The 17,788-nt window shown below is 36.8% G+C and overlaps 1 protein-coding gene across 1 annotated transcript in view; it reads right to left on the bottom strand.

The window, feature by feature from the left end:
* Positions 1-17,788, bottom strand: part of DBR1 (debranching RNA lariats 1) — a 585,557-nt gene that overhangs the window by 555,632 nt on the left and 12,137 nt on the right. Inside the window, exon 2 of the mRNA XM_044060681.1 lies at positions 1,237-1,552. Coding sequence (XP_043916616.1) covers positions 1,237-1,433 — 197 coding nt within the window. The 5' untranslated portion in view covers positions 1,434-1,552. The remainder of the gene's footprint in view (positions 1-1,236; positions 1,553-17,788) is intronic.

Here is a 17,788-nt window from a genome sequence, read left to right as displayed (position 1 = left end):
TTCCCCACAGATGTGTACAACATTCTAACCCTGCCCTTCTCCCTAGACAGACACGAGACTCTCTTGCCCACTGAGGGGACCCCAATAGTCACAGTGGACGTAGCCAATACCTGGTCCATACTTGCTGTAGGAGCTAAACCAGAGGGATCCATGGAAAAAGATGAGTGGCCGAGAAACCAGCTTTGGCCAAAGTAGAGACACCCACCTGCAGCAGAGGCAAACTGCTAGCCAGCTGTGGTCGCAAAGGCTGTTTGCTTAAGTTTTTTTGTGGCTGGAAAAAGGACCAACCATGGGACTAAGTTTGTTCCATGGTAAAGCCAAAAACAGGGCCTCTTTCTGGGAAAACTAAACACAAAGCCAGTAAAACTTCAAAAGTCTCAAAAAGTCACTTTTTCCCTCAGTAAAAAGTACTTCAATACAATTTGCAAAAAAAGTAAAATAAGCACTGTTTCTCAACAGAAAAAAAGTAGTATTAGAATCTTAACTTTAAGACTGACAAATAAAAAATATGTTCACATTTAAAAGTACAGTTAAGTCTGATGACAGTTGATTGAAACAGTCTCAAAGTCAAAAAACAACCTTTCTAAAGAGAAAAGTAAAGGATTAACAAAAACTATACATACAAGGTTTTATCCTATTGGGATCTTATCCACTCAACAATAGAACAGCCCAAGCAGACAGTAGACTCTCGAAAGCCCACAAAGAACTGCTCTCTTCAGAGGCAGGTAAGCTCTAATGGGCTTGTTGCCCAAACCTGACCTTTTAGACAGCTCAGCTCGAGCAGTCTAATGGTTTGGGCACATGAATGGTACCCAGCAGCTTTGTAAGCTGGCCAGCTGTCATATCCTTAGCAGGATATAACCCATACAGCTTAGGTTACTCTAGCAGTGATCAATATGATGATCAAAATGTCAATGTCTCTGCCCATCAGGTCATTTTAGGTTAGAAAAAGAATACCATCACAAGGAACATTAAGATAAAGATGCCCCCCCACCACCACCACCATTTCTAACCATACTGGCCCCTTAAGAATCTGCACGAAGATTTCTGAATACCACTGTGGCTGTTAAAAACACACACAAAAACATTTACAGGACAGTCACTTTCATTTTACTACATAGTCATATTACCTCCATAGGAAACTAACATTCTTTAAACCCAAAGTAAACCAAGAGATTTTTCAACTCTTCAAACAAAAGAAGAACTCAAACTATATACCAAGGTCAATTCACTTACTTGTAGAATGTCTGCATTTGCCTATACTTGGGTGGCACAGCCATGCATTTCAAGTCTCCTTCATTCCTAACGGCTTGAAAATCCCCGCAGCACAACAAAAGATCCACCTTAACATTTACTTTCTCCTCCAAAAATTGAATAGTCTCAAATATTTTGTCCAGCTCACCATGGCAGCAACCTTCTACTGCTACTTTCATTGTATCTAAGAGTGTAAAAAGAAGGAATACCCTTGTTTCGAAGAACTTCCTTCCTGTTTTCAGATCTTCTTTCAGATGAAATTGTTCTTTTAAAATATTTCACTTTAAAACCATAAAATCTGCAATTAAAGAAGATAAACATATATTACACAAAACGTCTAATAGGTGCCATTGCTTTCCTTGATATAACCTGCAAAGGGTTTGGAAATCTTAAGTACAGTATCAATACAATTAAACATTCCGCCTGTAGGATTCAGAAGCAGCTTACTGAATAATGCCCAAAGAGTTGTCATCTGCTATTTTAGTTCTTCCATCTATGTAAAGTCTATAAATGTTTTTTCTTGAATATGCAAAGCTAATAGCTACCTTTTTGTTTTCCCTTCCATTAACAAATGTTAGTTATTAAAGACAATTAGTCTGCATGTAAAACAAATTAAACAGGAAATGTCTGAACTGTGTGTTCCAAGTAAAATGTATAAGGATTCTTACATTTGCAAAGTGCCATTTTTTTTCTCTCCGTCTCTAGTAGCATTTTGTAAAAAAAAAAAAAAAAAAAAAAGGGAGAGAGAGAATCGCCGACACGTGCACATGCAATTAAATTGGTCTGAATACAGACGGTACCTCGCAACCTAACCGTTTAGCAACTCTGCCACGCTTTCAGCCGCCCAGGCATCCCGCAATTCAACCTGCGAAGGAGGCTGAAAAATTGGTCATGGTTTCCTGTTATTGTGTTGTTTATGTATTGTAGTTGTTTTTTAAGTGTTGCGCAAAAGTGAAGAAATGGGGCCAAAGGAGAGTGATACTGGCATAAAAAATAAGTGGCTGAGCATTGAAAAGAAAGAAAGAATTCATAGACAAAACTGATAGAGAACGTAAAATAGAAGGAATAGCAGAACAGTATGGCATGCCTAGGTCTACAGTCTCAACATTTTGAAAAAAAAAAAAAAAGACAACATCATGGGTGCTGAGGTGTCAAAAGGAGCAACAAAGGTTTTGGACAAACACAGAAAAGCAATTCATGAAGATATGGAGAAGATGCTTCTTGTTTGGATCCAGGAGAGGCAGAATAAGGGAGATCCAATAACAGACCATGACCTGTGAAAAAGCCAAGCTCATCTTTAAAACCCTTAAAAAGGGAAGAAAAAAAAAAACTCCAGGAAGCAGCTCACAGCAAACAGTGGGATTTAAAGCAAGTAGGGGATGGTTCCACAAATTAAAAAAGAGAAGAAGTATCCACAGTGTTGTGAGACAAGGAAAGGCAGCTAGTGTTACCGAAGAAGGTGACAAAAATTTGTCAAGGAATTTGAAGAATTGATAGAGAAAAAGAAGGCCATCTGCCAGAACAGATTTTTAACTGATGAAACTGCGCTTTTCTGGAAGAGATTGCCAAGTAGGACTTAAATAACCCAAGAAGTTAGGATTCCAGGTCACAAGTCCATGAAAGATAGGCTCACACTCCTCCTGGCGGTAACACCAGTGGAGACTTCAAGCTGCATAGCCTCTGCTGGAGTGTCACTCGGAAAACCCAAGATGCTTTGGAAAAAGAGATAAGGTCAAAAATGTTTGGAAAAAGAGATAAGGTCAAAAATGCCTGTAATGTGTAAATCAAACAAAGCTTGGTTAGACCAGTTTTTAAGGAGTTTGCTCCAAGTGTCAAGAAGTACCCGACAGAGAACAATTTTCCAATGAAAGCTCTTCTGCTTTTGAATGTAGAGAAACTGCCGCAAGACCACGATGACGAGCTCTTTTGCAATGAACAGTTCAAAGAAAGAAGGGGGGGGTTCTTCTGAAGATGACAGGGAAAAAGGACCTATGCCAACAACTTGCATTAAAGACCTTTTATCCAATTGGGAGATAGTAAACAAGTCCGTCATTCTGTTGACAACACAATCATGCCCCCACTTCAAGACACGAGAGAGAGACAGAGAGAGAGACACAAACAAGTCACACTGGACAAATTTTTTCACATACACCTGCCAAAAATCAGAGGCAACACGCAAGACAGGGCAAAGAAAGACTCCCTTTCCAACAACTAAAGACTAAGTGGATTTGGTAAATAGTGTAAACATGGTGATTCGTGTTCAGTTTTTGGCATGGACACTGGTGGGGCTGGGCAGAGAGAATAGGCACAAGTGTACAATGCCCCTCTGGAGGGGAGGGAGATGACATGGCCAAACTCATTGGTGACACCTGCTGGAAAGCAAAAGATCACCTATGGAATAGACCAGGTCAAGTTTATGCTGTTAATAAGCAACACATGCCACACTGAATTTGTGATGATGTGGGTGTCAGCATCCATGCCATTCCCAATCAGGCATTTATTGCACAGCAGCTGGCCTTATGTGGCAGGGACCTTTCTGGGATTAGTACACTGTCCTGCTCTCAAATTGCAGATGCTCACCTGAAAGGGACAATCGGGTTCCGGAACAGGACTGAGTGAGGCAGGTGGCTCTTGCTAGTTCAGGATATGTGGCTATAGCCCACTGGGAGAATGAATGAGCCAAGTAAGGGAGCCACTGAGCAAAGTCCTGGAGAGGGATAAAAAAAAAAGACGCCAGTATACACTGTATTGTGTGTTATTTCCTTGGGGGGGGGGGGTTACTAGGGTTGCCACCTTCCTTCATGGCTAAAACCGGAGTAAAGCCATGCCCCTCGCTTCACCAGTAATTCCACCCACCTCACCCCTCTCCCGCCCACATTCCGCCCATTTTGTGATGTTGCAGTGACATCACTAGGCGGGAACGCCCTCTTTTTTTGTTTCTGCTGCCTGCTTTTGGCTGATTTACTATGCTTTTCTGTAAAAAATAGCATAGTAAATCAACCAATTTACAAACTCAGTCTGTTTCCTTTTTGAAACAGAATACCGGAGTTTGTACTGTCAGTGTTTTCCGGACTACCGGAGAATCGGTCTGATTTCTGGATAGTCCAGAAAAAAAAACGGAGGGGTGGCAACCCTAGGGGTTACAGGAAACTGTTGCAAGATGTTTTAAGTTATAATTTATATCACATTAAAATGAAATAAATAAAACATTAATCATAATCAGACAACAAATATTACTTTCTAACTTAATCGCACAATGATGCAACGAGCATGCATTTTAGCTGGACAGGAAACATGTTAGCCTGCATTCTTAGATGGATTTCAAATCAAATAAATTTGTATGTGACATGTGACCCATACTTTTAGAAATACAGTAGTACACCATTCCTCCTCCATCCCTTGTCCATATCCTCTCCTCCATTTAAGAGATGTTCTACACTTCAACTCACGGTGAGCTATATATTTTTTTTATATACATATTTTTTAATTTTGTTTGGGCCGGGAACAAATTAAACCATTTTCCATACATATGTATGGGAAGTGGCGTCTCGCAATTTGACCGTTTCGCAATTCAACCTCCGTTCCACCTGTAGTGTGGTCCGAGTGAAATGTACAAGATATATTAACTCAAAGGGAAACGAGCAAGCAATTCAGGGGAAAATTGAATTTTGAAACTAACAGTTGTAAAAGTAGCTGCCTTCTCATAAGACTTAGTATTTTAATGTGTTAATTCTACAGGGCAAAATTTAATTTAAGGGTAATCAGAAAGCTTTTTCATAAGGCTAAAAGTTAAAATTTACTGAAAGCATGCAAACTGTTTTTCAGATTGTACTATCTTAACTCTATCCCCCCCAAACAGTAATCTGTGCAAGTGGGAACACAGGTTCTAAGTTGGGAACCACTATGATTAAACCTACCTGTAGAAAATGTAATGCCTGTGGGTACAGCCACCGACTGGGGTAAACTGCACCTACATGGGGGAGTTTTGGAAAGTGTATATAGTTTTCATGTGTTTGCCATGAATTACAATGGGTTGGGCATTTAAAAACACTTTTCACGAATATTTTTACTCAAGTGAAAAGGCTGGGAATATGTGATGGGTTCAAAGAGAGATGAGAAAAAGCAACTATATAAAAGATCTGGCCTTGCTGATACAGACAAAAAGCAAAGGATAAGGAATTATATTAAATATAGGGTGCTGAAGGCAGGAAATGAATAATTTATGTAATGTTGCTAAGTTACAAGATATGTAATACAAGTGATGTATAACATTATAAAAATGTAAGTTTGCCTATGTCAAACAATAATTCAATAGACGTGTTTAAAAAAAAAAAAAACATAGGGTGCAAACAGCAATGTTACACGACACATTTGGATAGAATGAGCATATGAATTTGACAAAGTATTTCAGGTACTTGCATATTATCGCAACCACATTACAAACAAGTCACTGTCATACAAAATGCAATTAACAGGTTGCAGAAAACATAAATACTGACATTTGTAGTCAAACACAGTGAAAAAAAAAGTTTAAAAAAACTTTTGCCCGTGTAAAACTGCTTGTTAAAGAGAAAATATTGATAAGAGAATGGGTGTATAAATCTAACGCTCAGACCAAAAATATGAGTGTAAAAAAAAAAAAAAAAAAAAAAAAAAAAAAAAAAAAAAAGCTGAACGTTGTGCGAAAATCTGGATAGTTGTGAGGTATGAAGCCCCTCACAAGTACCAGTCTCAAATTGTGAGCAGATTTATTTATTGCATTTGTTTACCGGGAAAGTCCAATGGGACTAAAAAAGAGCCCATTTTTGGTACAGGCCCGGGAAAAAAGTTCCGACAAGAACATAGATGCAGAAAAAAATTAAACATTAATTGGTACAGAAGTAGAAAATGTTACACATAGTGGTTACAGTAATATATACAGAATATATACATAACTCAGGCATTTAGTTGGTTTGATTACAATATAGAATATATACATAAAAGCAGGAATTTAGTTGGTTGCCAGATGAAGATCATATCTAGTGGCATTGATATGCTAATTTATTTTTATTGCAAGTACAATGAATGTCAGGATCATAACTTTCCCTTTCCAAAATGTAGAACACTACTTCTTGTAATATGGTTGAAGCAAATGGGCAAAACGTGGAGCACTCGCCAGTGACTTCAGCCCAGTAGCTTAGCGAGTTAACAGTTTAAAAATATGAATAAACTACTAGTTTTGATAAGTAAATACTGGGTCATATTAATTATGGGTACGTGATAAAATTCTTAATGAATGTGTGCATAAACCCTTTCAGGGGGATTGGACTATACTGAGTCTCAGAATAAGGATCGCTCTTCACAAGAGGTAAATACCTCTAAACTGGTATAATTACTGAAGTCATATGTAGTATACCCAGTCAACTGTCCAAATTTTCACTTCATATTGTGGTCTGCTCCTCATAAAATGTGTTTTTTCCGGCAAATCGCTGAGGATATGAGTCATTAAATAATGACAAATAGTTACAGACTTCATATACTCCCGAAAATACATGCCAATACAAAAAACTATTATTCCATTAGTTTTCCAGGTATATAAAAAGTCAGCCTCCAAAATATAGAACACTACTTGTAGTATGGTTGGAGCAAATGGCCAAAATTTGGAGCACTCACCAGCGACTTCAGCCAGGAAGCTTAGCAACCTATTAATTGTGCTTTGTTTCCAACGTGGTGGCGATAACACGCAAGTACCGTATTTTCAAGATGCAATTTCAGCAGATTATCAGGGACAAAGAAAAAGGGGTAATACTTGCAAAATAGTGAGGATGTATCAAGAGAACATACAAATGAAACACAAAAAAAGACAGAACAGATTTCTAAAGATGTATAGGAGACTGTTTATCATGCAGGAACTACTCACAGTGTTTACATATTATTCCCCAAGATACAATAATTGGGCTAGACTGGATAAAAATTATATTTAAAAGGAACGTGTGCATAAAAATTTAAAGCTTTGAGACCCATCCAGTAACTATACCAAATTATGCAACCATAAAAACAATGAGAGATGCACGGCAATGATGTAAAAATGAGACGCTTATATCTTATCTGTTAAAAAGATAGAAATTAAAAAAATAGGTAATAGACACGATTTGAGATGGTTTATGGAAAACAAATTACTTTATAAGGGATAGCCAATATCCAGGATAAAATTAAAGCACAGCATGAGAGAGAGATGTGGGAAAGAAGTAATAAGAACTATTCGGAAGGACTGACAAAGGTTAGAACACTGCAGAAGAAGGGGAATCTCACAGAATAGGAGGACCAACTGAAGAATGCTAAAGGGAAAATAACTGAGTATTTTGGATAATAATCATGAGTTTAGAAGGGTTGATGCCAAGCAACTACTTTTTTTTTTGATAACTGCAAAAACATTTAGCACAATGACTTATGAAAAAGTACAGTGGTCACATTTAGAACGCCTATGACAAGAAAAATAACCACTGATCCTATAGCAGTATTACAGATGTTTCAGAAGTTATGAAAATTTGTATAAAGCAGAGAAATAGGAAACTAAAAAGGATACAATGAAAATATCTACGGAAAATTCAATTATGCCAAAGGTAGAGGAAGATCAAGCTCAACAATTAATAGCAGAGTAAGGAAGAGAGGAGATAATCAAAAGTCTCCAGCAACATATGGTAAGATGGCATTCCTGCGGAAATTCGGAAGTTGGAAAGGAAGGAAGTGATAAAGACCTGGAAGGCTTTGGGGGTCCCAACATTTTAGAAGTAGTTGTGATGGCTGTATTACCAAAAGAGAGTAAAGACCATTCAGACCAAACTTTATACATTTCAATTTTAAATGATGACCAAGATATTTTGTGTACACTAGCTAACAGAATAGCAAATATGTTACCAAAGTTACAGATCTGGAACAGTGTGGCTTTGTGGAGGGGGAAGCAAGAGGATAAGAAAACACTGCTACTGTTGGTGGGTTGTGATGCATTCAAAGAATCATCTGGGATTTTCAGAGTATAGCAATGGCATCATGTGTATGTGTTCCTTAACAGAATAATACATGTACTATGGAAGGTATATGAAGGATCAGACACAAGAATTAAAGGCGATAGGATATCCCCTCTGGCAAGTTGTGTTAGAACAAAAGGAACCAGGTAGGGAGTTCTTTGCTTTACATTTGCAGACAGTGGGAAAGAAAATAAGGGATTCACGGATTCAATGATATGACTGGATGCTATTCAAGAAAAGTTAGCTATTTATGCAGCCGATATTATCTTGTATTTGATAAGTCCAGAAAATAACATTTTGGTATTCTGTAACATTTTGAGACTGTTTCAAAGTCTTTTTGTGATATAAAATAAATGAAAATAAAGTCTATAGTGACTGACTACATACCCTCACATGAATTGGTTCAGCAACCGCAATACAAATGGCAACATAAATTTAAGCACTTAAGTGTATGGATTAAAATGGATTCAGATGATAGGTCAGCCAACAACATGAGGGAAGAAATTAAACAAAAGACAATACAAAAAAAACTGAGTAACTGGAAGCTCCTAGTTATGGACACAGATAGTAAGATACAAGCAGTTCAAAATTTTCTAGTCACCTTAGTCTTGTATACAAGTCAGGCATACCTCAACTACAGGAGGAAGACAGAAGGGAAAAATTGAGTAACTGGAAACTTCTAGTCATGGATACGGATAGTAAGATACAAGCAGTTCAACATTTTTTATTTGTGTTAGTCTTTTATACAAGTCAGGCATATTTCAACTGCGGGAGAAGTTGTAGAAGATGGAAGGAATTTATGGGTTGGGGTAAGGGCATGGGTAAATTTGGATAATCTGATTTTCCCTATAGAACAAAGTAAAGGGATGCACAGTTACTGCTTATACATGCAACTCAAACAGAAGGCAAGAGTCTTGAGATGTAGAGAGAGAGAGAGAGAGAGAGACAGATTCTGAAGGCAAGTCCTTCAGGAGAATAGCCACCACCATACAAAATGTTATATTCATAAATTAGCAGAAAGTATTTTAATGACTAAAGCAACATGTGAATGGAGAAGGAAGATTTCACAAATAGTGATGACTGCAAGCAGTGGTATAAAAAAGGCAAAAGTGGGCTAGAAATCACTGCAGAAAATCACCAAAGGAACCAAGGTATTGGGAGTAAATGACTAGTGATGGAAAGGTAAGCGTGGAATGAGGCAAAGAAGAAGTTCGGAATGCAGGTTAAAGACTGCCTGGGATTGACAAGAGTATAAGCAAAGAGAAAATGACAGATGAGTGCTAAGAGAAAGACCAGCACTATCAGTTTTTATCTGGGTACAGCACATGCACTGCTGTTAAAAAAAAGGGATTATTAGTGGGGTATATAAAATGCTGAATGATAATTACCAAGCATAAATCAGAGGAGGTTAGAAAAGATTGGGAAAAGTGAATGGAATACAAAAGAACAATGCAAAGGCACCCAAGTATGCAACAAAGTTCAGAAGGTTTAGGATTTTTACATGAAAAAGTGTTTGCATAGGTATATTTATTCCAAGAAACTTCAGAGGAGTTTTTCCTCAAGTAAACAGCAAATGCTGCAGGTATGACGTAGAAGTCAGAAGAAATAGGAATACATTTTTGGAAATTTAACAAGTTGGCAGATTTTTAAACACTCTCTACAAAGTACTTTGTCTGAAATGTTGGAGAATAAATAGTTGTAACAAAAGAAATTATTCTTTTGAACTGAGATAATGGATCGGAACTAACTACACACAGTATGGCCCAAGTTAGTTTAATGCTATTAGCTGTCAAAAAAGCAAATGCTAAAATATGGAAATCCAAATCTATATTGTTAATGCTGTACAGCTTTAGTCATATGCTGTTTATATACCAACTATTAGGTTTGTATTTAGTAGAGTATAATTTTTTTGTCATTTTACTGTTCCTATTGATTGTATTAAAGAAAAAAAATTAAAATTAAAAACTAAACCAAATATAACTGAAGTACTGAATACAGTAAAGGAGACAGAAAAACTGCAGATAGGATGTTTAAAAGAGGAAAGCGAACCACTGAAACTCATGAATCGAGGTAACGCTACCTGCTATACTGCCTCCGGGTTTTAAATACCTTGGTTGTTTCTTTTCAAATTAACCTACGAATTTTATCCATCCATCCGTAACCCCTTTTCTCATTTTTGGACATGGGATCAGGGTGTCACTTCAACAGTGAATCATTTAGAATCAAACTTTACACCGCTATACACAACATTTTATTTAAAAACTCTGGCAGACATTTTGTTGCTCTATAGAGAGACAGCAACGTGCAACTACCAACACTATATTTGTTGCATTTGATTGTTAATTTCTGTCATAGTTCCATCCACAGTTTGGTTTTAGAGACAAAAACACTTCAAACAATAACAGATCTAGATAAGCCTGGTGCTTCTTAGATGGTTTATCATCAAAATCCTGAGTATTATCAATACCCCCCTACAGAGGAAAGCCAGCAAAGGCCTCACCATTCCTTTCCAATAAGTCTCTCTGGCGTGATCAGGTCACAGTCGGGGCTTTATCAATCAATGAAGGTTATTCTAGCAATGGCTAACCACCTAAATTGGGTGATCACAACCTACCTTTTATCCAATGAAACTAAGGTCTAATGACTATTACATTTCTAAGTATTCAGAGAATATTTAAAGGTTCTGAAAACAAAATAAATGTTCCTAAGCGGTGGCCTGCTTTAACAACATACAACACAACACAACTGCACATTTTCTGCTACTTTAAGCATCTTAAAGTAGACAGAACACTACAGTGCTCCAAATGCATATACTTCTTTTTTTCTATATATTTTTTTAATTTCCAATGTCTCTCTCTGTAAAGTTGCACCTCTGTTTAGTGTTTTATTTGTTGCACCTCTGTTATTTAGTGTTTTATTTACATTATATATATATATATATATATATATATATATATAAATAAATATATATCACGGATCTATACTAGATAATCGAACTTTCAAAATGTCATATGGTCGACGCCATATGATCGAATTTTTGAAATTTCGAAAGTTTTAACGGAGATCTCTGTACAGCATGGAATGGGAAGATTTCCCTTTTCTGCACTGTAGTGCGATCTCAGAGTTGGTATATTTAAACAGCGTGGGGTGTGGTGGGCACAGCCCCCTACATGGGGGGTTGCAGTGGGGCTTGCCCCCCCCCCTGCTTAAAACATTCAGGTAGGTTGTGTAGTTTTTTTTTTAATTAGATATTCATACTTAGTTAGATCATATGGTGTCAACCAAATGACAGTCGAACACTGAAAGTTTGATTATCTAGACCCGTACATCACATACACACGTCTGAACAGTATTTTATCACGTCAGCCATTTACCTATGGATGTTTGAAGTGAAATGTACTATGCTTCCCAAGACGCTTCTGAATACAGATTATTTTCAGTCAGATGTACATATAGTTTTGTGCATTTGTTCTAAGTTAATAGGGGGTGCTCTGAAAATGTATTTAGGTTTTTGTTTAATGGCTGTCATTAAAGCAAAAAGTGACATAGGTTGAAATGGAAACAAGAAAAAAAAAATAGATATACAAAAGATTAGACTGCCAAACAGTGTGTGTGTGTGTGTGTGTGTGTGTGTGTGTGTGTGTGTGTGTGTGTGTGTGTGTGTGTGTGTAAAAAACACAAAAGTTGGAAATACACATTAAAGAAAACTCTCAAGTAGAAGGGGTGGAAATTTGTTTTTTTTTTTTGTTTTTTTTTTTAAATCACAATGACTACATTATCCATGGTTTCCTGAAATGGAAATGGCCTTAAAAAGTACTAAAAAGGAAAAAAAGCATTGAATTATATTAAGAAATGAAAACAGCAATGCTACAGGAAACACATTTGAAAAGACATGAGCATGTGAACTTCACAAGGAAAGGATTTTAGAATGGATATTCAGCAGAATATCAAGGACAAAGAAAAGGAGGACTAATTGCTACAGGGGCTGTGGTGGTGGAGAAGAAGAAACAACAGTAATGATAGATTAGTATTAGTAAGGGGTCAATGGCAAGGGAAGAGAATTACACTGGCATGTATTTATATTCTGCCAAAAACTGCAATTAAGGAGGTTTAGAAGAAAAGAATTAGCTTTCAGCGGGGAATATTAGAGGTGGGGACTGGAATTTGATTTGCAAGAGTAAGGATGTAACCAGGAGACCAAGAAGGGAAATTCTAAACAAGAGAGGGTAGATTTCTGAAGAAGTGTATGCAAATATTTAGCAAGGAAGATGCGACTTCAGTAGTAGGAACCTAAACAGAACTTGCATATTATGCTGCAAGGTACAGTAACACTGGCTAGACAAATTATTTCACAAAACATGTGCATTTAACAGAAAGCTTCTACACACATCCAATAACTACTTCAGATCATGCACTGATAAAAACCAAGATAAAAATGGAGGCTAATGAAGTAAAAATGAGACAGTGGTGCTTTCCCACCTACCTGTCAAAAAGACAGGAATTTAAGGACTGTGTAGTGGAAATTATTCAAGAGTTATTAGGGATGACAGAAATATCTTCAGAAGTTATAGCTAATGAGTGGAATAAAAATGAAAATGAATTTTAAAGATGGTAAAAAAAGAGAAGATAGATGTGGCGAAGTAGTAATACAGATGAGGGGCTGACAAAGGTTTAAGTATTGTAAAATAAGGGCAATGTCAAAAAATAGAGGCACAAATGCAGACTGCTAAAGAGAAAATAAGAGAGCATCTGGATAATATGCATGAGTTTAAAAAAATTGCTGTTAACAAGAAACTTATTAATAAATAACTCTGGGGCACAAAAACATTAGCACAACTTAGGAACATAAAGTAGAAAGGGTTACTGCCAAACTTAGGCAGCAAATAAGAAAAATAATCAGAGATCCTGTATAGTTATTATTGGTATTCCGGACAGCTTATGAAAATCTGTAAAAAGAAGAGAGAAATGTGGGAATCAAGAAAGAGCACAAATGGAAATATTTATGGAAGACAATTATGCCAGGGTTACAGAAAATTAAGATATGAGGAGACTAGATAAAAACATGGATGATTAAATCAATCTTCAGAAAAGTATCCAGGAACAGATGGTATCCCTGTGGAAGCTAGGAGGAAATAAAGTGATAAAAGAACTGGAAGACTTAAACAGTATTTTAAAAGGAGGAGAAGTGCAAACATCTTGAAAAGACCCATATTCATATAGACCATTTTCAATATTAAACCAGGATTATAAAGTGTTTAGCTTTATACTACCTAAAAAGAAAGACAAAACTGATAGCTATGGATCAATATGATTTTGTGGTGGGGCAGCAAACATTTGACAACATTACCAGAACAATGATGATTCATCGGGAAGCAGAATGTAAAAAAATCCCACGGCTGCTGGTGGGTCTTTATGCACTGAAAGCATTTGACAAAGTAAGCTGGGATTTTATGAGTAGGGCAATGGAACGTTAATTAGGAGCTATATGAAGGATCAGAGGCAAGAATTAAAGTGGGAGGGCTCTTTTCTGATAAGTTGTGTTTGAAAAGAGGAATCAAGCGGAGGGGTGATGTCTTTCCTGTGTGTTACTTGCCTTATACTTAGGGCCATTCGTAAAGAAAATAAGGGACTCCGAAGTTGGCTTTATTTGCAGGTATTTTGTACCAGATAAATCCAGAAATGGACATATCACTGCCGTGGAACATTCTGAACCAGTTTCACATCTTTGCAGTATACAAAATTAATGAAGATAAATATGGCTCAATGTGGTTTTTTTAGAAGGGAGGAAAACATCTGACAGCATTAACAGAGCATTGATGACCCATAAGCTGGGATTTTATAAGTATAGCAATGGAAGCACATGTATTTCCTGATACAGCAATAAAGTTAAATCAGGAGGCTGTATGAGGGAACAGAGGCAAAAATCAAAGTGGGAGGGCTCCTCTCTGATAAGTTGCATCTGCACAAAGGAACCAGGCAGGGGTGTCCTCTTTCCCCTTTGTTATTCATGTTATATTTAGAACCACTGGTAAAGAACTAAGGGACTCAGAAATTCAAGGATATACTTGGTACGGCATTCAGGAAAAGTTGGCTTTATTTGTAGACATTTTTGTATCAGACAGAACCAGAGAAGGACATCACAGTGTTGGAGAACATTCTGACACAGTTCTGAAAAATCTGGATATAAAATTAATTAAAATAAAACAAAGACTTCAGCTATAAACTATGTACCCACACATGAATTGATTCAGCAATATGCACATTTATAGAGATGCAACAAAATGTAGTAGTTAGTACGGGTTAAAAAGAATTATGTTAAGGCACCCAAGGATATGTGGGAAGAGACTACACAAAAGATAATACAAAAAACTGAGAAACTGGAAGCTCTTGTTTATAGTTATAGCTAGCAGGATACAAGCAGTAAAAATGTTTTTATTCTCTTTAGTTTTATACACAGGTCCAGTATACTTTTATCAACCAGAGGAGAAGCTGTGGATAATAATAGAGACAGAGAGAGAGTCTAAGGATTTTATCTGTGAGAGGGAAGAGGGCAAGAGTCAAGTGGGATAAGTCACTCCTTCCAAGAGAACAAGGAGGTTTAGGATAGGAAGTTCCAAAATGGCTACACACAGAGTTACAGCTTCTTTCTAGCTCTCCCAGTGTGAAAACAGAAACTCAGCAGAGAAGGCCAATGGACTTGTGTTTATTGGTGAATTTAAATAACTGGCTAGTAAATACACTGCCTGGATGCCAGGAATAACGAAATACAGAAGACCTGGAAAAAATCAGCTACAAAAGGTGAGGAAGAAACACTGACTAGAGAGAGTTCTGCAGCTGTTCATCAAAAAGTAATGCAACCTTCAGACATGCCTTCCAATAACCTACAGGATGACAACTGCATAGAGACCTGGTTAAAATAAACCCCGACAGTGTATAATCAATGCAAAACAACAAAGGCTGGAACAAATGGAAGAAGTTTTAAATAGATATTCAGATGAGATGATAAAGTTTCAAAAATCAGAGGTTGAATTGAAGAAAAGACTGGCTAAATATGAGTCTGCTCAGGAAAAGATGTTTCAAAACAACAGAAATCGAGGACAGAGCACGTAGGGAAAACATGTTATTTTCAGCAATACGAGAGAAGCTGCAATTAACGGACTGCATTAAATTTACAAACAGCACAAATAAGCAACTGGACTGGTATTCCACAGCAGGATTTATTAGTTGAATGGGCACATTGTGTGTACGCTTCAAATCTAGCTATGAGAAAGCAACCTAGACCTTTAATAGAAAGGATGCAATCCTACCAGCAGAAAGGAGTGATTTTGTCAAAACTGTGGCAGGAGGACAAAATACTTAACATAGGAGATGGCAAAGTGTTTCTGGAGAATGATTTGCCTGGTGTACAATGAATAAAGGAAAAGTACATTTCCTCTAGTCAGAGAATGTAGAGACAAGGGTGTGAGATTCAAACTATTGTATCCAGCTGTCTTAAGGATATTTCTCCCTGGAGGGACAATCATTTTTTGATGATGAACTGCATGCTAATGAGGAAATACAAGTTTGACCAACAAAAACGGAGCTGTGAAACAGAAGGAGATTCTGCTTCTTGTTCCTCTGGTAATAAAGATCAGAGAGAGACTGCACCTGTGAAACCTTTCCCAGTATTTCAACAGAAAATGTTGGAGAGAAAGACGAGAGTTGACTAGAAGAATGGAGAGTATGTTGGAAATGGAGCAGAGACAGGATCTGGGTGACAGAGAAGAACACAAATAAAAATTAGTAACTTAATGTGGAATTACAATGCAATAATTATAATTATATTTATTTGTGAAATATGGCAGCACAAGAAAATCTGGAAATACTGGGCTTCTTCAAAATCTGTTTGCTGAGTGGAAGACTAAAGTATATGCCCTACTTCATATCATTAGTGTTCGGAAAAATGTTTTGGGGAGGGGTAGAGCAGGAGAACGCTAACTAAGTAAAGAAAACATTTTTCTTAAAATAGCATTGTATTTGTGTTGCACGTTTTTTTTCATGCTATTTTTAGGTGTAATGGGGACTGTGAACAGGTGCTGTTTTTTTATTTTTCTTCCCTCTTCTCTTTTTCTTCTTGTGCAGTTTTGAGAAACAAAAGGCTATGTAAAGAAAAAAAAAAGGAAAAGTGGAGCCTGGTTAAAAGGGCATGAGAGTTCAAATTAGTGCGTTTTTTTTTTTTTTTTTTTTCATTCTTGTATGGGGAAATGGCCGTTTCTGTTTTAAGAGAGAGCAAATAAATGAATACTGAATATTATAAGGCATTTTTCTAGTATGTGCATACATGTATACTAAGTAGCATTTCTGCAGCTGGTCTTCAAGCCACCATGGAGACAATCTGATAAAGAGAAAGTCTGGTGGAAGAAAATTGGCTGAGGGAAAAGAAAAAAAAAAAAGAGCAGACAAATTGGCTAGGACATAATGCTCCCGGAAAACAATCAGGGGTTTTCCCAGGTGTGAAAGCTTTAAAGATAATACAAAACCCAGTTAGACTTGAAGTTATTTTTTTATGCAATGGGGATACTCAAACAGCTGCTTTTGTTTTTTCTTGTTCACCCTTCTCTCTTTTTCTTTGTTCAATTTGGAGAAATGTAGGCACTGCAATGAAAAAAAAAAAAAAAAAAAAAAGAGGAGGAGTGATGGGGGAGAGTGGAAGGGTCTGGTTAAGAGTACGACAATTAAAATGAGTGTGCTTTTTCCCATGCTTGCGTAGAGAAATGACTTAGTAAAATCCCTAGGTGTTATCCAATAGAAAGTTTATTACAAAGCATGTAAATGAAAAAGAATACTGAATATTGTACAGCTTTTTTTCTGATAAACAAGGTACCCGTAGCAGTTTTGTGTCTGATTTGCATTTCACTAGAAGACAAATTGATAAAGAGAAATGGCTTGGAGGAACTGTTTACAAGTGTCTTCTCAACTGGGAGAGTTATAAAGATAAACAGAATAAAATAGCACTTACTAACAGCACAGGCTGTACTATGCGTCTTGGCATGACTAACCTTTCTTTCTGGTTAGCTTTAGCCTGTCTGTGTACCTATCAACTTAGAACTTCTGTTCTTATTAGGAAGCAAAAACTTCAATATTTGAAGATTTACATAGCTGTGTGTGTTACTGTTAAGTTCATAGGTTTTAGGAGGCTGTTTTGTTTTTTTTTTTGGGGGGGGGGGGGGTTGTTCTGTTTGAGGCCTTTAAAAAAAAAAAGTTATACAAGATGTGGCATAGGCTCACGTGGATATGACAAGAAACACTTGTATACAAGACCAACCTGCCGAACAGTATACATGTAACAAAAAAGTTGTAACTAGGAATTTAGCAAAAGAGCAGTTGTATATAAAAGGTGGTAATAAATATAAGAAAATTATGCTTTCTGTAATGCCTTTCAATCTGAATGGTCTTACAGATAAATATAAAAAAAAAAAAAGTTGTGAACTATATTAAAAAAATGCACAGCGCAAATAGACATGCTATAGGAGACACACCTGTAAAGA

The sequence above is a fragment of the Protopterus annectens genome, chromosome 2.part0 (genome assembly GCF_019279795.1).
Source record: "Protopterus annectens isolate FY-2018-M chromosome 2.part0, PAN1.0, whole genome shotgun sequence".
Taxonomy (NCBI): Eukaryota; Metazoa; Chordata; order Ceratodontiformes; family Protopteridae; genus Protopterus; species Protopterus annectens.
This window is presented reverse-complemented; position numbering and strand designations above follow the sequence as displayed.